Raw genomic sequence first — 25843 nt, 5'->3', positions numbered from 1 at the left:
ATCTGTCGTCAAAGCACCAGGTCACACGTTTGGCTCATAAATCAAGTTTTATTAGTTAAACTCGGCGCCTTCGTCGTCCCTTCACAATACATTCAATATGTACATTCGGCCGCCGGGGAACTGTACAGGTGCGCGGCTGAAGATGGTTTCAATGATTTCACACACAAATCAAACACACTTTCTTTTCTAAGACACTTGAGAAGGGATTTTTGTACGAGTGTGTCGACCTCGGAACGCTCGCTCACTCGTTGGCTTTCTTCTCTTTTCTAAGGCCTCTCCTTCAGTGGAGCTCTCACGGTCGACGACTCATCTTCAGGAGCTAGTTCTCGTCGACTTCCAGAGAGAATCAAAACTAGATGCCGTCGACGATGTGATGGAAGGAGGAGGCTGGTGGATGAAGGTTGGGGTTTCAACATGATTTTTTCATCATAGATGTTTTAAAAATCGACCACAATAGTCCAGCAACACAGAAATATAATAATTAAATAAAATATCTTAATAATACATATATTCTGAGAAATTAATCTCTGAAAGACGAATGTATATCTAGTTTGTACGCTAATGTTTCAGGTTAATGATCCATAATTTAGCTTTTTGTACCTTTAAAGATTCACGTCAAGCGTTAAAATCCTTCACTCAATTCTGCCTTTACACTCTTCACAAGTTTCTGGAATTTCAATTTGGGTGAAATATGTGCGAGAAGGCAGTTTATATCTTCAGTCGTACTCCTTTAAAATATCCAAAAAGCCATTGTTATATTCTGAATTGACTGAAAGAGCGCATATGAAGCACAACGACTGCGGTTTACGCTTTGTGTCGCTTTGAATTTTTTTAATACAGAGTGGAAAAAATACTTTTTTAATATGAAGGAATAAAAAGACTGTTTTATGTTTTTTTTCTTACTTTTTCAATTTGATAAAGTCAATGACAAAGATTGTTTATATCAAGAAGTATTTGTGCTGCTTAACTAGACGAGCAAACGTAAATAGTCTAACAGTATATGTGACAAATTTTCTTATTTAAACTCAAAATATTTAATAAGAAAAAATGTTCTTGTAAAAAGGCATTTTCTGACTTTCTTTTACATTAAATTTACTAGTGATGTGTTGATGAAGCTTCATGAAACAGTGTCATGTTGTTCAGAGGTCAGTAGGTGGCGCCATCAGTTTAAAAATGATGTTTCATTAGAACAGTTGTTCAAAACAGTTTAAAATAGTGCAGAGCCGCCATCTAATGGACTCTGAAGATAATGACACTGTTTCATGAAGCTTCATCAAAGTTGCTGACTTTAATTTTCCATCTTGGCTCGTTCTGAAAACGTAAAATAAAAATAAATACATTTATTTTGAAAATCACCAACCAGCGTCCTTCCATCATATTCATATATATTTATTAATTGCACGTCTTTAGGTCCAGTTTCTCCATTTATCTCCTCATAAAGGGATTAAGGTAAATCTTTCTTAAGGGAGTTTAATAAACGTCTTAATCATGTTTTATCTTCATAACATTTGCTCCGTTCAGGTCCTTTTCACTTTTGTTTTGTCCAGACTCGACGCAAAAGATTCTGTCTGAGTTTGCATAGCACACAACAAAACAACCTCTTGTTCCAAAGTCTCGCGTCTGAAACAAAACTTCCTGTGAAATATAAAGATTCTAATGATTTTTCTGGTGAAACGACTACTTCACAGAATATTGTGTTTCCAGACATAAAAGTTCAACTCTCAGGGACAGTTTTTTAAATGTAGGTACGATGAGTGACCACCAGTTAACAGAATCAAACTTTTCTTTAAATGAACAAATGTTCCAAAACATTATGACCACGTATAGAATAAAGTGTTTTGGGGAGATTTATTATTCTTTGGTTAGTTCCAGTGTTTCTGACTTGAGATTGAATTGATTCGTTCAGAAATTGATTTTAACTGCATGAAATAGTGATTTTTAGGTGAAAAAATCTCAAATACATTGTTTCGAAATAAATTACTTTTTAATTTATGAATCCCAAATATACGTTTTTTAACAATTAACAATAAATTAATGAATGAAATAAGTTAAAAAGAAAACAATAATTGAAAGAAAATGCACATTTTATTATATAATTAATGGTAAAATGTATTACGAGTGATGTAGAAAGGGTGAACTTTTAGTTAAACTTTAAGTAAAAGATCAAATGATTAGAAAATAAAACGTGAAAGAGAACAGAAAGTATTAAGATAATTTCAAATCTTGATTTATGACGATTAAATATCTTGTATATGGAAGATGTCAAAATAAATGAAGCAAAACCACAATTTATTTTAATTCCATTCTTAATTATCAATCTGAGGTTTTGGATTAAGATTCATATTTGGATTTATTTTTAGGGGAGAGTGGTCATAATGTAACGGCCAATTGTGACACACACACACACACGCACACGGATGTGGACGAGGCGTAGAGATGATGATGATGATGATGATGATCAAGAGACTTTTAATGCTGACACACGATGGCCGTCAATGGTTCGGCAACAGAATCATCGCTCGCCACCAGCCGGACAATCCGATTGGTCGGGGGCGGCGCCGGGAGCGGGCGCTGAGGCAAACGTGCATTTGAGCAGAATTTAGACGAAAAAAACAAAAAACCTCACCACAGGAACAGAGGCTGCTTCCAAAACACACAATCACAGGGCCACGATGAGGCGGAACGCGCCGGAATAAGTTACAGCCACAGAGACAATCGTTAACAGCAGAAACATCGGCCGACTGGACTCATGCATCGTAAGGCAACGACATTAGTTACTGACATCTATCGTAGTAATGACTGTACACGCATGATCTGAAAAACAAGTACGAAAAAAATACACGCTCGGGAATAGATCTGCACAGTCACGCCCCGGACCCTTCCAGATCCAGTTGAGAAAGTCCAACAATGACTTAGAGGTACAAATGTTTAGAAATGACTACTTCCTCAACCTTTACATATTGATGGGTCTTCCCTTTAAGGTCGAGACTAAGCGACGCGATCATCGGGTCCTCGGACCCGCCGGGCGAGGTCGGTGACTGGAGTCGGTTTGTTGTGTGTCGTGTGTCGTCGGCGCTAGTTTCGGCCGATTTCACGTGTAGAATCGTTTCCAGTGTGTCTAAAATCACATACTTCTCTAAGTGCACTGGTTAGTATGCATCAGGATAGTGTACGTACTATTTATATATATATATATTGTTTGAGTATTGTTTTGATTGTTTAAGCGCTTTGTGACCCTGGTCTCGAAAAGCGCTATATAAATAAATATTACTTACTTACTTACTTACTAAATAGTAACTAATTCAACGTCAACGTTACTAAGATGGAGCCGTTGAGGGTAGAAAGTGTCCATCGATCCATACTCAGTTTTGTGGCTGTTTTAGTAACAATTTAGTGTGTATGGAGCACTACATTTCACATACTAAGAATTGAGAAGCACTCATGCACTAAAAATACTATGTTTCAGTACACAAGTATGCACTTTGAGACACAGCGACGGACGGGCTAACTTGGTTAATTCGGATTACAATAATTTGCAATAACCGGTATTAACCGACTCTCTACGTATAAAGATGCTAAACATTTGTCCCTGCGTTACCGAAATAGGTTAATTTATCGGTAAAATGATTTGAATTTAAACTGTAACATTTCACTGTGAAAGCTACAATTTAATCATACCTTTGTTTTTTATCGAGTGAAGCTAGCTTATCTTAGCCTACCATGGCACATGCAACTGTACTCACTAGCATCCATCTTTGGTAAACGCTTACGTATATCGATGTACTTTACTGGTCCATGACGTACTCTCTTAAACTACAGGACCCAGTTTACGATGAGACTTTGTCTACTGTTGGCTCATGACTGTTTCCACCTTGGATGAGCAGTGGAAAGCAGAAGGATTGAATGTGGATCTTGGATCTAAAGCAGGCGATGGATTTGGTTTTTATGTACCACCTGAACCGCAACCATCAATTGATGACTGTCTTCAGAAACCTGATTGGTTCAGCTTCATGTGCTTTTTCAAGTTGATTAAAGGCGAGTGTAGAGTTCTAGGAAGTTGTTTCAACTCTCATCTGAGAAGTTCCTTCAGTTCCAAATGAGCCGGGGTAAGGAGCCGGTATTATATCCAGCTCATTTGGAACTGAAGAACTTTCTGAGAGGTGAAACATCTTCTCCTAGAACTCTACACAGTTGACTCACCTTCGAAGCACTAGTACGACCATCGACTGGATGAACGAGAACCTTCACGGACATACATGTTCTTCACTGGTTTGATCAAAACCTTCACCATCTCGGACCCCCCTTGGGACCCCTGTTTCCAAAGCCATGGACTCTAGAAGACCCTACTATTCAACTTGGTCCTCAAAGATGGGTGAGGTTTCCGTTTTTGTTCCCTGGCCTAGACCAAACCAAGGTACTTTAAATGGTATTCTTAGGCAGAGAAGAAGATTCTAAAACACTTGACTTGAGTCACGTGCTCCTCTACCGCCTCTAGTGGTTGAAGTCATTATCACCCCCCTCCACCCGTGACTGTGCAGCTCTATTCCCGAGCTTGCGATGTTTAATTTTTGGGAGCATTGAGATCAACATCTGCGTTCCCATCGTACCGAGTGATCAGATGATGGGCGAATGATTTTCTGAGGTAGACAATGCAATGTTTTTTCTTTCCTTTTTTTTTTTTTTCATTCTCCCAATGCCAAGCCTTAAAAAAAGAAGCGGGTGAGAAAAGAGGGTTGATGGGTCCACGTGTTCTGCTCTACGGCCCGGCGTGAGGTCGGGTTCCTCCGTCCTCTGCACGTTCTTTTCTCGTCCAGCTCGCAGCGGCGCCGTCACAAACGCCACGACACAAACATCCCGGTCCGAGCAGCTCCGCTCGTCACGTCCTCCGAATCCTTTCTTTTCCACATTCAAACTCTTGCGAATCCCTTCAATCCAGACGCCGCGTACCTTCCTTTTGAGTGTCAAGTGCTTTCAGAGTCAAAGCTCGTGTGATGAAGGTGTGTTTGCCATAAATTAAAAAATAAAATAACAATCTGCCCGTTGAGATTAAGAGGCGGTTCGCCGTCTTTTTTTTTTTTTCTTCTTATAGTTCCGTCTTCCCTCAGAGCTTCGGGGTTCGACTCCCACTATAGTGTCCGGATGGCCACCGGGTACAGCAGCGACATGTGTTCGGCGCCCTTGATGGGCAGCTTGCGGCTGGAGTAGAAGTGGATGATGTCCGGCACGCTGTCGAAGACGCCGCTGTTCTGGCCCAAGACGTACTTGTTCTCCTTGGTGCGCGACAACTTCATGTGCATGAAGCCTTGACTGCTTCTGTAACGAGAACCGGACACGTGGTTAAATCATCATTTGTGTTTGATATGGACACCTGTGGGAGTCATGACTACCTAATGATGTGTCGACGAGGCTTCATGATACTGCATCGGTTGTTTAATGATACAGTGTCTTCATTTTAAAAGGCCACTAGATGTCACTCTCTGCTTTATAATCTTTGACTCTGATCTACTTATTCAATGAAACATCACTTTCACTGAGGGTGACATCTAGTGGTCTTTAAACTGTACCGTGATACAGCATCAGCTGCTTCATGAGGCTTCATCGACACATCGCTATTAATACCGTAAAATGTGAAATTGAATTCTTAGTTGAAGACTTTTAAAACCATCATCTATAACAAACCGACCATCACTAGATTGAACCGTTTTTTAGGTTCAGGTGAAATCAAATCAAATCAAATAAACAATACATCAAATACAATTTTAGAAAGATTAGAAACAATTATAACGAGTCATGAACAAAAAAAACACAACATATTTCTATTCCACAATCAGGAAAATGTCAACATAATAGTTGAACAAAAATATATAATCATTAAAAATTGAGAAAAATAAAATTTTAACTCTCTAAAACTTGAAAGGCTTAAAATGGTTAGAAATAGGAATGTGATTCAAGAATTTAAGAGAATAATACGAAACAAAAATAAGGGTATTGTCTAAAAACGTTGAATGAATGACTTAAAAAGAGGCAAGAACATGTAATGATTTAAAAACATATATACACTAGCAATATATCAAATATTTTTGTTTTTTAAATATTGTTTTTTAATATTTTAAATGTTACTTCATATTCAATAAGTATTTCTGATCCAAAACCTACATACAAATACTAATAGATATAACAAGCACGAAAGTAAAGAGCTTAAAAAAGTTAAACACAACACGGTGCAAAAAGTGCAACAAAAGTCCAACATGGAAGCAGGAAAACCGTCTCTGAACCTCTGCAGCAACACGTGGAAGCATCAGGATTCATAAGCATTTCCATCCTCGCGCGGCTGTTTCGAGAACAAAGTGCATTAGATGAATGATGGCGGTACGAAGGGGGGGGGGATTATGTAGCGTCGCACACACACGCCGCCGCCGCCGCACTATAAAAGTCCAACACATCAATCGCCTCCTTCTTTACATCCCGGACCATTTTCAAAGCAGCTGGTTGTTTTTGAAGTGTCTCCGCAGGACGAGCTGCCGATGGAATCAACAACACGATCGACCTCTGAGCTGCTATCGTTGTGTTTGAGGGGCTTCAATGGCTCCATCGGGGGGTCACGACTTCGCTTCCCCTGACTCCCGGCTGAACCCGCAATCACGGCTTATCTCCGAGCTCGACATATTGGATTGTCGTTCCGTAATATGAATCTGTGACATCGGGTCTGCCGCCCAAAGATAACGATCCCCGGCAGGAGGACCTTTTATAGCTTCTATCCAGAGCAACCCTTGTTTCGGCACAAATTGAGTTATTCCCCCCATGATGTCATTTTCCGTTCGTCTAATGTACGAAGACATTCAGGTGAATCAGTGGAAGCCTGACCTTCCCTTGTTTTAAATCTGCGTCGAAAAGACTTTGAATTTCATCCGAGACGTTTCCTGGAGCCGCAGATAAACTTTAGGATGTTTCTCACATGAATATCAAGTTTCCAGACATCAAAAAGCTCGCCATCGTTTGAGAATCTCTACCTCGAATCTGCTTCACGCCGCGCCAGGATGTCTCGCCAAGCGTGGAAACAGCGTGAAACTCAACCTGGACGGCGTCGCTGAAGCGAGAGATAGTTTGTGGAGGCGGCGGTGGGAGGGCGGCCCCGGGGTCAAAGGTGACAACGCGGGAACTGCCTTGAGATCTCGGAGGTCTCAGCTGCGTCTGCCGCCATCAATAATGCAACGAGCATGCATTTTTCAACGAGCGCCGACATGAAGGATCCTCACCTGCGATATCTCCGCGCTCGACTTATCGCCTCGCTTATCATTTTAAAGCCACGAAGGCTTTCACCGTAAATACATCGAAAAATATCTCATGAATCCAACATACGCAACAGACGGATGGAGAGAAAAGAGAGAAGTATCTCAGATTGACGTTTAAGGCGACTGGATCTAACATTTCAAATGATGTGGAAAACCAGTTACAAGCACAGTAGAGAGCGTTTATTGGGCACAAAGTTGAGACTGAACGTCTGTTCGGACCAAATGCGTTGTAGGCCTTAAAAGCGATTTAGGTTAAGAGGCTGTTGCAGTACGATATGGCAGCAGGTCGAAGCTTCTATCAACACTTTTCTCGCAGTTCTCAAAAATCTGTTACCGGACTCTACCAGAATCAGAGCCCATATGTTTATACGCTTAAAGTCCAGAAGAGAGTCTAATGGAACCAAGAAACAAGTCATTCCAAATGTTCTTCTGCTTCGTTCAAACCTTCACATTCGATAAAGGGCAACAACAATAATGAATGTAGGATCCACGATTTTCCACTAGCTTCAGTATTTTTGCCACTGGAAACATAACTAATGTTTAAACACGATGGAATTTATTTTAGGTCTTACGATCTGGAGTTTATAATCCATGTGTTAAGACTATTGTAACAGTTTATTTTGGTGTCTAAACAAGAAGGATGTGTCTCGCCTTCAGTTGATACAAAACTCTGCAGCCAGAATTCTGAGCTGCTCTAGTAGAAGAACTCACATTTCCCCGATCCTTAAAACTCTTCACTGGCTGCCAGTTTCTTTCAGGATCAACTTTAAAATTCTGGTTCTTACTTTCAGATCTATTCGTGGTCAGACCTTCCATCAGTGATCTGATCCAGACTTACACCCCAGCTCGGGCTCTGAGGTCTGTGGATCAGAATCTACTGATGGTTCCTGAACTTCCGGACCAGAGGAGAGAAATCCTTCCAGACTGTTGCTCTTAAGCTTTAGAACCATCTCTGTGTTTGATGATCTACTGACTCCTTCAAGAAACATCTGTGTTTGATGATCTACTGACTTCTTCAAGAAACATCTGTGTTTGATGATCTACTGACTCCTTCAAGAAACATCTTTGTGTTTGATGATCTACTGACTCCTTCAAGAAACATCTTTGTGTTTGATGATCTACTGACTCCTTCAAGAAACATCTGTGTTTGATGATCTACTGACTCCTTCAAGAAACATCTGTGTTTGATGATCTACTGACTCCTTCAAGAAACATCTGTGTGTTTGATGATCTACTGACTCCTTCAAGAAACATCTGTGTTTGATGATCTACTGACTCCTTCAAGAAACATCTGTGTTTGATGATCTACTGACTCCTTCAAGAAACATCTGTGTTTGATGATCTCCTGACTCCTTCAAGAAACATCTGTGTTTGATGATCTACTGACTCCTTCAAGAAACATCTGTGTTTGATGATCTACTGACTCCTTCAAGAACCATCTGTGTTTGATGATCTACTGACTCCTTCAAGAAACATCTGTGTTTGATGATCTACTGACTCCTTCAAGAAACATCTGTGTTTGATGATCTACTGACTCCTTCAAGAAACATCTGTGTTTGATGATCTACTGACTCCTTCAAGAAACATCTCTGTGTTTGATGATCTACTGACTCCTTCAAGAAACATCTGTGTTTGATGATCTACTGACTCCTTCAAGAAACATCTGAAGACACTTTTAAGGGAACTAGTCTTCACTCTACACATCTCTGAACCTCTTAGTGTTTGTAATTTGATTATTGTTTTTGGTGTAGATGCATCACTATCAGGTGTCAACTCACATCAGGGGCATGTTTTTTCTCTCGTACTAATACCTTTTGTACCGTCATGTGTTGTATAGTAAGAATATCAGGCTTTTATTCACCTGTAAATATGATTGTAAAAGATGTCTACAAGAACCTCCTGAACAGCTCAAGTGAAGTGATACGTTCTACTTTCCCGCAGAGCTCGTCTGTGCTCGGCGAGACAGTCTGACCTGAATCCATGAAAGTAAAACCCCTCGCTTCAGCTGAATTTTGGGGATACGTACAAATCGCTCCGTCTTTCAGTTGGCAGCTTTTTTCATCACAGGCACTTTGTTGTCTGGCGGGTGCTTCCCGGGTGGCCTCTTCCAGAAACTCATCAAGGATCCACAAGCAAGTCTTTTTTTTTTTTTTGTAATGGAGGATATTTTTAGCAACATTGTGAGTGACTGAAGTAATATTTGACGTTGCTAAAGCAGCATTTGAGAGATTTAAAAGACGAGAACACTAACAAGAATCTACAAATATTTTCAGGGTAATAAGCCCCGAGTGTCACTAAACCCGGAAGTGAGAGATCCGAGCTACAATAATAGGATTTAATCCTGTGTGATCCACTTTATATCGCGGTACCACTGATGACAAGATCATTCGGACAGGAAACAAGTTATAAAAGTAAAGTGTATTCAGTACTGACAGTCTCATGAAACTTCATGAAACAGTGTCAGTATCTTCAGAGTCCACTAGATTGCATCTCTGCTCTATTTTACCTTGTTTTGAAAAACTGTTCTAAAGAAACATTATTTTTAAACTGATGGCGCCACCTACTGACCTCTGAACAACATGACACTGTTTCATGAAGCTTCATCAGACCATCACTAGTATCCAGGGCGTTTCTCAGGGACTCAGTGAAGAACCACCTCCAAGAAACGCCAATTGAGGAGACTCTGGTAGTTTCAGGATCTCTCTGAGAAGTGCATCATAATAAGATGATGTCAGTGAAAGTCCACCATAGCAGAAGGGATGAGTTCACTGAGAGGGAACCAGACAAAGTTCGAGCAAGTTAGAGAGCAGTCGACAATGACTGCTACCACCAAATGCAATGTACCTGTTAAAAGGGATGCAGACGATACTACGTAGAAAAAATGGTTGCGCTACAATATGGGAGTGAGCGATGTTGCGGGAAAATGTTCAGGTTGAAAAATATTTCACAGTATGTTGAAGAAAAACCACAAGAATGAAAGTCAAGGAAGGATCATCTGGACTCAGCGACCGATGTGTCATCAGCATATATGTTGAATTGCAACACATCATTTGGAATCATCTTCTAAACTTCCCTTGGTTTCGTTACTGATGAGAAGTACGATCAGGTCAATTTACTGCAGCTGCTAATGACACACGATGACTCTCATTAATCATATATTGTGATACTATGGAAAATTAAGTCATTTTCTAAAAGAGATAAAAAAGGATAAACAGAGAAGCTAAACAAATGTATTCATTAGAATCTAGTAGGATCTGGAATCCTAATAGTACAGATTGGAATTCCAAGTAGGAATCGTACTTCTGAACTGGGATCTGAATATTTGAATTCCAATTCCAGCCTAGGACAAATAGGAATTCTACCAGGACAATAAATTCTAATAGGAGAAATTTGGATTACATCAAAATGTTATTTTGATGTAATAAAACCCTGACCCTAACCCAAATCAATATTAAGATCCCAGTTCAGTAGCAATATCCAATCTTTACTAGTAGGATTCCAAATCCTACTGGATTCCAATCTGTACTTTGACTGTACTGTGTTTGGAAAGCTTAGCTTGAATATAATCTTAATGGGAATATGTGAAAAAATAATACGTATATTTGTCTCATAACATGAGCTGCTGCCCCCACGACCCGGCCTAGTAGGGACGGACTAAATATAAATAAAAAGTGTTCGCATTTGAAATAATCATTTGCTGTATAGCATCAGGTTATAACATGTAGAAGCTTTTTCCACATCTTGTTGCATTCCAACAGAAAACCACGAGGAAAGAAGCGACTGTGAAAAGAGAATCTGTCAACAGAGATTCATATCTGGTACCTTTATATATATAAAAATAAAAAAAACAGGGTTGCCATGGAAACCACCAGCATCCCGACCATCCTCCCATCAAAGGGGATGTAATGTGACTCGGTCGAGAGCCGAAATAACCTCCAGCCTAAATGCCAGGGCGAGCACGACCAATCAAAGCTGCTCTTTTCAGACGTCGGCCGGACGCAGAGGAAGGTCGGGAGGGGTCGCGAGCGAGGGCCACGGGAGACGGTTCGGGCGCATCAGCACTTCTACCACTGGCTGAAATTGACCGCTGAGAACAGCGGGAGTGGATGAGAAACGCTTGGGTCGGCAGATCTTTGGGGCCATTCGAGGTTATTCGAGGTTCACCTGCCCTGACACCAGAGCGTTTAAAGGGGCCCACGGGAGACGATCAACTGCTACATATGAGGGGTGTGTACTTGCAAGAATCTTGATATATGATTGAAGTATTGCAATACAGGGGCAGCAATACGATATATAGTGATACTGTAGTAACAAGTATATATGTGTAGTATTGTCCAGTACTTAGCTCTGGTGTTGTGATAGTGTAGTAACAAGGATATATGTGTAGTATTGTCGAGTACTTGACTCTGGTGTTGTGATAGTGTACTAACAAGTATATATTTGAAGTATTGTCGAGTACTTGACTCTGGTGTTGTGATAGTGTAGTAACAAGTATATATGTGTAGTATTGTCGAGTACTTGACTCTGGTGTTGTAGTATTTACAGACCACATGACTCTTGATTAAGTCGTAACTGCTTTCATTTGTTTTCAAACCAAAATATGTCAAAACATCATCTTTAAAAGCGGCAAGAGTAACTGTATCCTCTCATCCTCAGTCATGGCCAGGATCTCACTGGAATTCAGGGTCGTAAGTAATGACTAGTGGCCGGAAGTTTAGTTGCAACAAAAAAATGAACAAACGCTGTGAATATTTACGAGTTATGTGTAAATAAAACAATGTATTCATTCATTTGAAACACATAAAATAACTATTAAATACATACAATTTGATTGGAAAGCGAAAAATCAAACAGTGCTGTTGAATATCTAATAGTATCGTGAAAAATAAAAGTGACGATAGTGTAGTAACAAGTATATATGTGTAGTATTGTCGAGTACTTGACTCTGGTGTTGTGATAGTGTAGTAACAAGTATATATTTGAAGTATTGTCGAGTACTTGACCCAGGTGTTGTGATAGGGTAGTAACACGGATATATGTGTAGTATTGTCGAGTACTTGACTCTGGTGTTGTGATAGTGTAGTAACAAGTATATATGTGTAGTATTGTCCAGTACTTGACTCTGGTGTTGTGATAGTGTAGTAACAAGTATATATGTGTAGTATTGTCCAGTACTTTACTCTGGTGTTGTGATAGTGTAGTAACAAGTATATATGTGTAGTATTGTCCAGTACTTTACTCTGGTGTTGTAGTATTTACAGACCACATGACTCTTGATGAAGTCGTAACTGCTTTCATTTGTTTTCAAACCAAAATATGTCCAAACATCATCTTTAAAAGCTGCAAGAGTAGCTGTATCCTCTCATCCTCAGTCATGGCCAGGATCTCGCGGGAATTCAGGGTCGTAAGTAATCACAACTAGTGGCTGGAAGTTTAGTTGCAACAAAAAAATGAACAAACGCTGTGAATATTTACGAGTTATGTGTAAATAAAACAATGTATTCATTCATTTGAAACACATAAAATAACTATTAAATACATACAATTTGATTGGAAAGCGAAAAATCAAACAGTGCTGTTGAATATCTAATAGTATCGTGAAAAATAAAAGTGACGATAGTGTAGTAACAAGTATATATGTGTAGTATTGTCGAGTACTTGACTCTGGTGTTGTGATAGTGTAGTAACAAGTATATATTTGAAGTATTGTCGAGTACTTGACCCAGGTGTTGTGATAGGGTAGTAACAAGTATATATGTGTAGTATTGTCCAGTACTTGACTCTGGTGTTGTGATAGTGTAGTAACAAGTATATATGTGTAGTATTGTCCAGTACTTGACTCTGGTGTTGTGATAGTGTAGTAACAAGTATATATGTGTAGTATTGTCCAGTACTTGACTCTGGTGTTGTAATAGTGTAGTAACAAGTATATATGTGTAGTATTGTCCAGTACTTGACTCTGGTGTTGTGATAGTGTAGTAACAAGGATATATGTGTAGTATTGTCCAGTACTTGACTCTGGTGTTGTAGTATTTACAGACCACATGACTCTTGATGAAGTCGTAACTGCTTTCATTTGTTTTCAAACCAAAATATGTCCAAACATCATCTTTAAAAGCTGCAAGAGTAACTGTATCCTCTCATCCTCAGTCATGGCCAGGATCTCACTGGAATTCAGGGTCGTAAGTAATGACAACTAGTGGCCGGAAGTTTAGTTGCAACAAAAAAATGAACAAACGCTGTGAATATATACTAGTTATGTGTAAATAAAACAATGTATTCATTCATTTGAAACACATAAAATAACTATTAAATACATAAAATTTGATTGGAAAGCGAAAAATCAAACAGTGCTGTTGAATATCTAATAGTATCGTGAAAAATAAAAGTGACGATATATCAGTGTAGCCAGGATAAATGATTATGATGATGATCGTAATGTCACTGAAAAAAGTTCTTACTTGAGGGAGAGCGAGAAGTCGTTTTTGCTGGTCTCGCTGTTCCTCACCAGGTAACTCGCTTCCTTGCACAACCTCAGCAGACACTCGGCGTCGGTCCGGCTGATGGCGCCGTGATACCAGCTGGAGGCGAAAAAACGTTCAGGCGTAGAAATTCACGAAAATTGGATTTGGTTTTTCATGGGGACTCACAACTGGTTCTCCAGCGGCAGGCCGGGGTCGACGCGCTCCCCGACCGACGAGTTGCAAGGGTCGAGGGTCGCCATCTTGGTGTTGACCAGGCAGTTGCTGGAGTGTCGCTGCAGGGGGCGACATTTCCCGTCTTTCGTGGGCGACATACGACACTTCTCCGCGTTGTCGAACTGAACTGTGGGTGAGAGTGTCTAGCGTTAGATTAGTGACATCGCAAAAGGTTAGCGAAAACATTTCAGGTTAAATCAAATTTGTGCTTTTTTTTTAGGATGAAAAGAAACAGAGAAAAGTGCACAAAGAAAAAAAGAAGTTGAAAAATGTGCAGTTCTGTTTGAAAAAAAATACGATAAATGTTAGTAACTTCATAGTAATGTGGATTTAACACAGTATTACGCATCTTTAATGACGACAACTTATGACGGTTCGTCTTGTCAAATCATTACAAAATGTTTGCACTCATACAACAGTCATTACGGTAGCAGTAGAACCAGCAAACACAAGCATCAAGAGTCAACAGGCTGTCAAACAAACTCTTCAATGGACGTCGAAATGAACATCAATCACATCTGAAATCCTAAAAATAAAAAAAATAAAAAAACATTTCCAATGCCTACAATGGCAGCAAATGACCACTAAACGCATGCGGTTGCGTCAATGAGTTCACTGAGAGGGAGTGAGAAACTGCGTGTGTTGTACGCCGAGTATGTTTATTGAGATATAAAGTGAGTCTGAATGTAATTGTATATAAGTTTGAAGACTATTTTGTCATCATGACATGTGCATGATGGCAGGGAAAATCCACTGGTCGCAGGCAGGTGCCGCAATGAGTTCACTGAGAGGGAGTGAGAGACTGCGTGTGTTTAAAGTCGAGTGAGTTTATTGACCAACAAAGTGAGTCTGAATGTAATTTTACATAAGTTTGAAGACTATTTTGTCATCATGACATGCGCACGATGGCGGTAAATATCCAGCTGCAGCATTGAGTTCACTGAGAGGGAGTGAGACACTGCATGTCATGTAAACTGAGTGAGTTTATTGACTAACAAAGTGAGTCTATGTATACGTTTGAAGGCTATCCTGTCATTATGAAATTTGTATGATGGCGGTGAAAATCCACTGGTTGCAGGCAGGTGCCACAAAGAGTTCACTGAGAGGGAGTGAGACACTGCGTGTTTTGTTAGCCGAGTGAGTTTATTAAGAAACAAAGTGAGTCTGAATGTAATTTTATACAAGACTACTCTGTCATCACGACATGAGCATGATGGTGGTAAACATCCACTGCGCGAAGGCAGGTGCAGCATTGAGTTCACTGAGAGGGATAAGTTCTGAAGTGAGTTCAATTTGAAATAAGTTTGAAGACTATTTTGTCATCGTGACATGAGCATGATGGCGGTGAAAATCCCACTACGCATTGGCAGGCTTGAGTTCTATGAGAGGGAGTGAGACAAAGAGGTATGTTGGAGAACAAGTGTTGGGTGAGTTTTAGACCGTTGAGTTAGAATCCGTCTGAGGTCTAAAGTCTAATGCTCTGCCTGCACTCAAAGACACGTAGACATATAAACGGAGGTCACAAGTTTGAACCCCTGGTCCAGACCCATCACACTCCGTTCGCACGCATGAAACAAACCTTCTCCGGGTTGAACATTAAACTGCATCTGCGGCGTTCTCACGGTGAGTCCGTTATCTTCCCTGACTGCCCGAGGTCAGCCGCGAGCGCTCGGTTCGGTCCAGATAACGCGAGAGCGGCGACGTAAACGATGTGAAGTGGAGTCATCTGTGTGTGTTTTAGCTTCTCCTCCTCACTCATCCATCTAATTGACGCCGCAGCCTTCGCTTGATCCCGGTCTCTCAGCGAGCACTGACAGATTCCTCTGAGAAAACACCAGTAGGAACTGCATGAAAGGAGAAGCCTTGAGGTCCCACGTCAAAGCAGAGAGATCTTGATAAAAAAAAAAAAAGGCTGTGAAAGGACCTTTATCACGACCGGTGTGTGTCTGGCGTTTAATTATCACGTCCGACACGACGGGAAGCGAAGCGAGAAAACGGCAATCTTGACTAACACGTCAACAAAGAGCAGCATTTATCAGTTCCAGTGCCGAGGTTTTCTCACAAATGAGGCTTTGTGAAGAATTTTTTTCTTGTTCCACGTGACGAAAAAAACAGCTTCAATCAATCAACGCCAGGGAACGCAAACGCCTGCCGCGACGACGAGCGAACCGACACGAGCTGTCGTGGTCGTAACACAAAGATGGACGAGGTGATGAAGACGCATTAGAGGGAAGTTTTTATACAGCTGCTTGAAAACAAACAAATAAAACAATACAATCAAAACAACATAACAGACTCACTGTTGGTAGTTATGGTCTGATGGAGCTTCAGGTAGTAGCGTCATATCTCTTAAAGCTCTGTAAGTGGCGCCCTCAGTTTAAAAAAAAAAGATTTGAGGATTCAGAAATGTAGTTCAAAGAGCAGAGAGTGCCATCTAGTGGGCTGTGGAATTATGAATAAAAAACACTTCATGTCGTTTTACCAGCCCATTACTAGTTGTTGTAGATGATATGAATAAACAAGACTGTCGGTTGAAAGACAGGATTCTAGATCCTCAAAAGAAAACCTGGTCAAATACAACAAAGTATTATTCATCATCACTGCTCAGCCCAAGTTAGGTTTGTCTTTTCCCAAAGCTTCTGGCAGAACACAGAGATATTCCCAATGGACGACATTGACGCTACAGTTTCCTGGGTCTACCCCTAGGTAGTTACTGTAGGTAGTTACTGTAGGTAGGTAGTTACTGTTGGTAGTTACTGTAGGTAGTTCCTGTAGGTAGTTCCTGTAGGTAGGTAGTTACTGTTGGTAGTAACTGTAGGTAGTTCCTGTAGGTAGTTACTGTAGGTAGGTAGTTACTGTTGGTAGGTAGTTACTGTTGGTAGGTACTGTATGTGGGTAGGTAGGGAGTTATGTAGTGCAGTTAGGTAGTGACTGTGGGTAGGTCAGCAGGTATATACTGTAGGTAGGTATGTAGGTACGTAGGTTCTGTATGTAGGTAGGTAGGTAGTTACTGTAGGTAGGTAGTTACTGTAGGTATGTAGGTAGATTGTTAGGTAGGTAGTTACTGTAGGTAGGTACTGTATTTGGGTAGGTAGGTAGTTATGTAGGTTAGGTAGTTACTGTAGGTAGGTACTGTATTTGGGTAGGTAGGTAGTTATGTAATGTAGTTAGGTAGTTAATGTAGGTAGGTAGATTATTAGGTAGGTAGTTACTGTTGGTAGGTACTGTATTTGGGTAGGTAGGGAGTTATGAAGTGCAGTTAGGTAGTTACTGTAGGTAGGTACTGTATTTGGGTAGGTAGGTAGTTATGTAGAATAGTTAGGTAGTAACTGTAGGTAGGTACTGTATTTGGGTAGGTAGGTAGTTATGTACTGTAGTTAGGTAGTTACTGTAGGTAGGTAGATTGTTAGGTAGGTATTTGCTGTAGGTATGTAGGTAGATACATGGGTAGATAGGTACTTGGGTACCGTAGGCAGGTCGGTGCTTCAGGTAGGAAGGTACTATTGGTAGTTAGGTACTGTATGTATACTATGTAGGTAGTATGGTTGGTAGATAGATAGATAGTACTTTATTAATCCATAAGAAAGGTTCCTTTGGGAAATTAAAATGTATTTATTTCTGACCAATGTTCGGAGTAGAAACTGAAAAAACACCAAACACAACAAGTATTCAAATATTCATGATTAATAAATGCAAAATCATTTCTCTGGTGTATTCTTGTGTGAGGTTCGATCCGCACGAGGAACTTGATTCTTGAAACTGGAAAAAAATATTGATCCTGAAAAAGGAACTTGATTCTCAAAAGTGTAACATTTGATCCACAGAAATGAAGCATGAAACTTTTAAACATGTCTCAAGAGTTTTACAGTCAGAATGAGCAGTGACTGACCGGAGAGCTGTCCAGGGTGTCCCCCCCTCCCTGCCCGCTACTGCGATCTGACGGACCTTGAACTCCGTGGCCCACTTCCTCCTCCAAACATGAACTCCTGCGAGTGATTACTCCAAATGACTGCCGTTATCTCTGCGTCTGCACTCGGCCGAGACGGCGAGGATAGCGCGGCGGCGTGACAGCTGTGTAAACCAGCCTCACACGCCATCGTGTTCAGGAGCGTCGCCTCCCGCGGGTCTGATGTTTGCTGCCAAATAACGCTCCTGCCACGGGGGAGATTAGCCGCCATGAAACCGGAGCGTTCGGCTGGAAGAACCTCCGACGCCGAGGAAATGTACTTTTTTTTTCCCACTCGGTCTGAACTATAGGCGGAGAAAACATAGAGTCGCACGAGAAGGAAAAGGATGATGAACGGCGTTGCCATGGAGACTGACCGCGGGGACAAAAGAAGATGTTTGCTTCACTTATCCTCGTCAAAGCTGAAGGATTCAGTCGAGTCTTCGTCTGCAGGTCACATCACAGTTTCAGATGAAGGCCGATGAGATCAAGACACGAGTCTTTCTTCGGTTTAACTTGAAACTCAAATATGAATCTTCAGTGAAACTATTGATCCTAAAATGTTTTTTTCTTCATCTTGTGACTCAATCCTCAAAAATCATAATAAAGAATCATTTTGGCAGATGATTTAATTTAACAAACTAAATAATAAGTGTGAGACCATCAGGATCAAATTGACTGTAAGTGTAATGTGATGAATATATGTTTTTATTATCTTATAGCAGAACAAATATTTTAGTTTGCTATTTTTATTTTAGCATTGGAAAAAAAAAACATTTTCAACTAATAGTTTCAGTATTTTACAATAAATTATTTATTTTGCAATTTTATTTTTAAATATTGTATGAAATACATATTAAACTAAATTAATTAAGCTATAAATGTAATAGAAAACAATTAAATACTAACTTATGAATGTCATTTTTTTCCAAGCCCAAATAATATACATTTCTATAGTTTGTAATTATTTATCATTTAATTATCTATTTTATTTATTATTATTACTTTACTACTTACTACTTTACTATTATTATGGATTCTAGTATCCAAACTATAAACTTAGTTTAAGCACCTGGTTTTATATACAAAAAGAAAGACTAGTCGAGTTGGTAGATAATTTTCACATGAATATTCTATTTTTATATGAAGATTGTAGTTTAAATTTTTCTACTATTAACTAGTGATGTGTTGATGAAGCTTCATGAAACAGTGTGATTATCTTCAGAGTCCACTAGATGGTAGTGATGTGTCGATGAAGCTTCATGAAACAGTGTCATTATCTTCAGAGTCCACTACATGGTAGTGATGTGTCGATGAAGCTTCATGAAACAGTGTCATTATCTTCAGAGTCCACTAGATGGTAGTGATGTGTCGATGAAGCTTCATGAAACAGTGTCATTATCTTCAGAGTCCACTAGATGGTAGTGATGTGTTGATGAAGCTTCATGAAACAGTGTCATTATCTTCAGAGTCCACTAGATGTTAGTGATGTGTCGATGAAGCTTCATGAAACAGTGTCATTATCTTCCACTTGATGGCGTCTCTGCACTATTTTCCTTTGTTTTGAACAACTGTTCTAATGAAACATCATTTTTAAGCTAATGGCGCCACCTACTGACCTCTGGACAACATGACACTGTTTCATGAAGCTTCATCAACACATCACTACTACTAACAGAAGAAACATCTCAATGGTAAATTATTCTTACTTGCTAAGGGTCACAACAACACAACCTTATCCAAAACTAGGATTAAACACACAACTAGAAGTATAAAAAACTTCATACAAGTCTAGAAATAAATATTAAATATGCATCTGATGAGTAAATAAGCAACAAGATAATCATGATTATAGCGTAATATGTGTCGACTTCATTTTCACGATTAGATAACAGTCGACAGTTGGACCACAACACGTTGTCTAAAGTGCTCAAAAACACCATCGTTGCTGCTTCCATAAGTGGATTAAACAGGTCTGAACTCAACGAGCCACATCTGCTTCATCTCCACTTTATCTCCCCCCGAGACTTCGGCCCGACCTCGGCTCGTGTCCGTCGCGTCGTCGTCCGACCCCGATTAACCCGAACCTCTCCACCTGAGTGTCTCCTCTCAACACATCATCCTCTGCTGTCAAACAGAAGAAGAAGAAAAAAAGAATCACCGAGCAGAGCGAGAACCCGGGACAGAAGGAACCGACGCTTTTTCTTATTTATGGCGTTGCGAGCGACGTCGGCTTTGATTTCCCCTCCTCTCGGCGGGGTCTTAACTCTCGCCCAGTCATGTCGAGAGGCTGAACGTGGAGGCGAGGGAGCAGATTTACTCCCCGAGACGCCGCTGACGGGAGATTGACGAGGTGATTGGCCGCCGGCAGAACAAAAGGCCCGAGAGGAAGCGCAACAACACGAGCGCACAAAGAAAAAAAGTCAAAAGAATGTTTCTGTGGATTTCGCCAAAAGCTTCTGCAAATGGAATCTTTGTATCAGATTGAGCTGTCAATCACAGGGAGGTGGGAGGAAGACCACGTGGTTCGCCTTTACATAAAAGTGTCAAAAACACGCTTTAATCCGGCGTCTATCGTTTATTTACTCTCCGTTTGTCACGTCTCGCTCGAGAACAGGGACGTCAAACTCCATCATTCAAGAGGAGAAAATGTCTTGTTTCCAATATTAACCTGTATGTAGAAAATCTACAGTTCAAGGCAGTTAAAGAGAAGATTATTATAATGATGTAAATATTGTTGTTTTTTCTCAATAGCTTCCAGATGTTGGGATTAAATTACTTAAAATCACTTTGAGATGATATAACTAAATTAAATCCTAATATATAATCGTTGTTTTTACTATGCACCGCTCATTAATAGTTTAAATAAATATTTAAATGTAAATATTAGTGTTTTTTTCTCAATAGCTTCCAGATGTTGGGATGAAATGACTCAAAATCACATTGAGATCATAGAACTAAATGATGTTCTTAATATGTAATCATTGTTTTTACTATGCACCTCTCAAACATTTTAAATAAATATTTATATGTAAATATTAGTGTGTTTTTTTCAATAGCTTCCAGATGTTTGGACTAAATTACTGAAAATCACTTTGAGATCATAGAACTAAATCATATTCTTAATATGTAATTGTTGTTTTTACTTTGCACCTCTCAAAGTTATTTTAAATAAATGTTTATTTTAAATATTAGTGTTTTTTGCTCAATAGCTTCCAGATGTTGAGATTAAATGACTCAAAATGGGTGTGAGATCTTAGAACTAAGACATATTCTTAATATGTTATCGTTGTTTTAACTATGCACCTCTCAAAATATTTTAAATAAATATTTATATGTAAATATTAGCGTTTTTTCTCAATAGCTTCCATTTGTGTGTATTACTATGTGTATGTTTTTGTGTGCATGTATGCCTGTGTGTGAGTTTATATGTCTATGTTAGTATATGTGTGGGTTAGCATGTCTGTGTGTGTGAGCTTGTGTATGTGTATATTTGTGTATGTTAGTATATTTATATATAATATAACTAAAAATGTTGTGAGCGTCAGTGTGTTTTTCTTGGAGTTACATTTTGAGTTCATTGTGTAGTTGCTGCCCTGTTATAGTTACGTTAATTATTAGTCTTTTTTTTTTATTTGATTTTCCCTTTTTTTAATTGATGCTTTCACATACATATGATTTAAACTGACAATATGACATTCAAATGAACAAATAAATACAATTTGGGATCAATTGTGGGCGAATAATGACATACTGGGCCAGATTTGACTCCAAAATTAGCGCTTCTTATTTCTAACCAACCAATCATAGACGGTGCGTTCGGGAGCTTTAGGAATTGTAGGGAAATCCACAGAGTAAACGTCGAGTTGGGATTTACTGTGAGGAATCTCGATCCCCACAGTAAATCCCAGCCGACTGGAACGGTCGGTGGAACTCTTGATTGGATTTCTGTGAGACGGAAGACAAAAGTACGACCTCCTCAGTGGCCCCTGATCGGTTAAACCTTTTGTCGTCAGAATAGAGCGAGACACGCTGGCGGAATAATTCACTTGTGAAAAAATCAATTCATAAATTATGAGGTGACACTGAGACAAAAGTCTTTCCACTCATATTCAGATGAGAGTTTTGCACTGAAAATCTTGGGTCTATCTTGGTAACGAATACCACGAGGACAGGTCCCAGGACTAGACCCGTGGTTGTGGAGGCCACTGGTGTAAAAACAACAGTCATGACTGACGTTGACACCCCTCCCTTGGACTTAATAAGAGAATAAAACGGAACTATTTCTGTTGGTGCTGACGGTGTCTACGTCCTTTTATTTGACACACACTTAAAAACCTTTAAAAGACTCAAACAAAACACTGTCACTTACAACCCAAAACAATCTTAGCTCAAAGTGATAGTTCACCCAAAGTTCAAACTTCACTTATTTTCTACTCACCCTCATGTCGGCTAAGAGATGGAATTATTTTCAGAGTAATCTGTACTTTTTTAGAGTTATAGACAAAATTGTTTGTTCATTTTAGTGTAGCGACTGGAGCTCAGTTGTCTTCGTCTTCATCTTCGTCCAAAAAGACACTAAAAAAAACCCATCCAAATACCTCCGTACTGCTCGACTGTAACGTCCATCTTGTATTGAAGCTGAAATAAGTCAATATTTTAAGTTTGTTTGTAGCAGAAGCTATCAGTGTCTCAGTTCCTGCCGACGTCTTTCCTCATTAAAACACATTGCAAGTTTTAGCATACTAGTCAAGCAACATTCACTAAAAACAAGCTTGAAACATAGACTTATTTAATGTTTCCAGGAACAATTCCTAATGTTGAGGCTTCAATCCAAGATGGACGTTACAGACGAGCAGTACGGAAGTATTTGGATGTTTTTAAGTGTCCTTTTGGACGAAGATGAAGACGAAGACAACTGAGCTCCAGTCGCTACATTAAAATGAAATGTGTGAGGAACCCTTAAAAGTAAGACTAGTGGGAATGCTGGGGCAACAGCTACACAGCTTTCTTTGTAAATCGGACCTTCATTTAGAAAAGTTGTAGACTTCCTCATTACAAGGTCAACCAAAGAGACTTTATAAATGTGGTCCAAGAGGTTTGGTCGCCCGTTTTATTTTACTAACGTTACCCAGAGAAACTGTGATTATATCAATTAAACTTCCTTTTTGCCTGCAGTACTCTACAGCCAGAATTCTAAGCCGCTCTAGTAGAAGAACTCACATTTCTCCGATCCTTAAAACTCTTCACTGGCTGCAAGTTTCTTTCAGGATCATTTTAAAATTCTGGTTCTTACTTTCAGATCTATTCATGGTCAGACCTTCCATCAATGATCTGATCCGGACTTACACCCCAGCTCGGGCTCTGAGGTCTGTGGATCAGAATCTACTGATGGTTCCTGAACACGCTTCCGGACCAGAGGAGAGAAATCCTTCCAGACTGTTGCTCCTAAGCTTTGGAACCATCTCTGTGTTTGATGATCTACTGACTCCTTCAAAAAACATCTTAAGACACTTTTATTTGTTCAGGCTTTTCCTTGATTTTCTGAGACTCCTGTGTTGTTCTCCGTATTATCTTGACCTTTAAAGTATGTATTGTATTGAATATTGTTTTGATTGTTTAAGCGCTTTGTGACCCTGGTCTGGAAAAGCGCTCTATAAATACAAATGACTTACTTACTTACTTATTTCACCACAACATTGTGTACTTCTTAAATTATTTATTCATATTCTTCCCAAACTTCAAGTCATATCTAAGGGTCCGACTGTAGTCCGAGGGTCACAGAGGCCGACGTGACCCTTCACCCCCCCAAAAAAAGACGCCCAGAGATCACTTTACAGCCGGACGCCCGATCACATCGCTGAAGCTGTTCCCATGGATTTACCGACATATATCATTTCTCGGGGCCTGTCCTCACCCACGGAGCACAGAGGCGTCCTTTTACACGCTCTCACTCAACGTCTTCCCGATCCGCCGGGGAAATCCCAGTCCTGGCATTAGTTCTGGTCCAGGTCTCCCTCTCTCTCTCTCTCTCTCTCTCTCTCTCTCTCGCTCGCCGGATAATTACGTCTCGGACGGATCAACAGATGCCTTTATGCTAAGCGGAGATAAATTTCTCGTCCAGTTGGTCCAGCGACACTGTAATGGTGCGTCTAGCGTTAAGAAATGAAGTTTCAACAGATTCCTGCGCGGCAGCTGTTGTCGGAGGGAGTTTTTGAGAGAATGTTGACAAGAGGAAGTGGGGGTTTGAACAGAAGCAGGCGGCTCAGCACAATTAAAACTAATGAGTCCTCTATTTGGGAACTCAAACCAGATGGAAGACACACTTATTATTCCTCGTGGCTGGTCTGTGGAGCTATTTATGGGAGAGAGTGTCAAAGTTTTCTCAAAATATCTACTGTGATGTGTTTTATGTCCATCAAGCATCCGTCCTCACGCGACTCATCGATGGATCGTTAATGGGAGCGAAGGGTCTTTGGAATCTTCTCCAAGACTTCCGGAGTCAAACAGAGACGAACTAGTACCTGATTTGTCCGAGGCCAAGGGTGTCCAAACCTTTTTCTAAGAGGGCCATATGTGGTCTAAGTTAAAACAAGCAGGGGCCAAATGTGAAAAGTGAAATCATACCAAGAGTTATCTCACTAAGAGGTTTGAAATAAAAGCTCTTATATTTTGATCCAGTTCAACCAAAAACAAATTAAGAACTCTTGTTTGACTCCTTTTGTCTTAGGAAGCTTGTAAGTAGTCACATGTTGATGAAGCAGCTGATGCTGTATCACGATACAGTTTAAAGACCACTAGATGTCACCCTCAGTGAAAATGATCTTTCATTGAATTAATTTATGAAACTATCGTCTGCTTTGAACTGGAAACCCAATTTCCAGAAGGAAATCTCCAGAGGGATTAATAAAGTCCATCTATCCATTTATCTATCTATCTATCTATCTATCTATCTATCTATCTATCTATCTATCTATCTATCTATCTATCCATCTATCCATCCATCCATCTATCCATCTATCAATCCATCCATCCATCCTTTCATCCATCCATCCATCCTTTCATCCATCCATCCATCCATCCATCCATCCATCCATCTATCTATCCATCCATCCATCCATCCATTAAGGGACACTGTCTGGACCATCTTGAAACAATTCATAAAAATACTCATTTAAGTGAAAACAAGATATTAGGAATGTCAGCAAAAATACTTATACATCAACTACAACAAACAGTTGTATTACAACATATTTTAAGCAAATTGTGTAATAAAGATACATGAAAGTGCTTATTGTAAAATATAGTAATATTTCATAGTAAGAAGCATGTATAACTGAAAACTTTAACCAAATTATTTATACAAAATGTATATATTCTAATTACTACAGCCTGAATAGCAAAGGACAAATGACCCCCTAGACGGAGGCAATGAACAAAGTAGTTCCCAAACGGATTGTATTTCTGTAAACTCTAGAGATTGAAAATACACCGTACGACATCCATCACTGTGTGGTATTTGCTGCAACTGTCACAGACCAGGACAGACTCAGTAGATCATGTATTATTCCTACACTCTAGTGTTGTGTTTTAAATGATTAACACATTTCACACTTCAGGGAAAACCGAAGATGTTAAAGGCACAACCAAAATGACGGATGATGGGAGGGACTGATGGCAGGATTAGAGAACGATGGGATGGGATGGATGAGGGAGGGATGATGATGATGGACAAGACGAACACCAACACCCACCCTGGTGGTGCTGGTCACAGGTCGTCTGTCCTGGCGAGGGCTGAGATGTCTGGGAGGGAGAGTCCAGCTCCTCCACGACGGGAGGAGGAGGGCTGGTGTTGAGCTGCCCGACCGGCGGCGGCCACGGTAGGTCCTTGATCACTGTAATCTCTA

At 40.0% G+C, this 25843-nt stretch overlaps 1 protein-coding gene across 4 annotated transcripts in view; it reads right to left on the bottom strand.

The window, feature by feature from the left end:
* Positions 1 to 28: 28 nt before the first annotated feature.
* The window catches only part of shf (Src homology 2 domain containing F), a 130608-nt gene continuing 104793 nt past the window's right edge, over positions 29 to 25843 (bottom strand). For 2 of the 4 annotated variants that reach the window (XM_087793154.1, XM_087793155.1), the window contains 4 exons: positions 25691 to 25843; positions 13943 to 14117; positions 13754 to 13873; positions 29 to 5313 (listed from right to left, as the gene is read on the bottom strand). In XM_087793154.1, coding sequence (XP_087649280.1) covers positions 5127 to 5313; positions 13754 to 13873; positions 13943 to 14117; positions 25691 to 25843 — 635 coding nt within the window. In that variant the 3' untranslated portion in view covers positions 29 to 5126. The remainder of the gene's footprint in view (positions 5314 to 13753; positions 13874 to 13942; positions 14118 to 25690) is intronic. The other 2 variants (XM_087793156.1, XM_087793157.1) reach the window with 1 other exon arrangement.

This window comes from Callionymus lyra, chromosome 6 (assembly GCF_982586985.1).
Source record: "Callionymus lyra chromosome 6, fCalLyr1.hap1.1, whole genome shotgun sequence".
Classification (NCBI taxonomy): Eukaryota; Metazoa; Chordata; class Actinopteri; order Syngnathiformes; family Callionymidae; genus Callionymus; species Callionymus lyra.
This window is presented reverse-complemented; position numbering and strand designations above follow the sequence as displayed.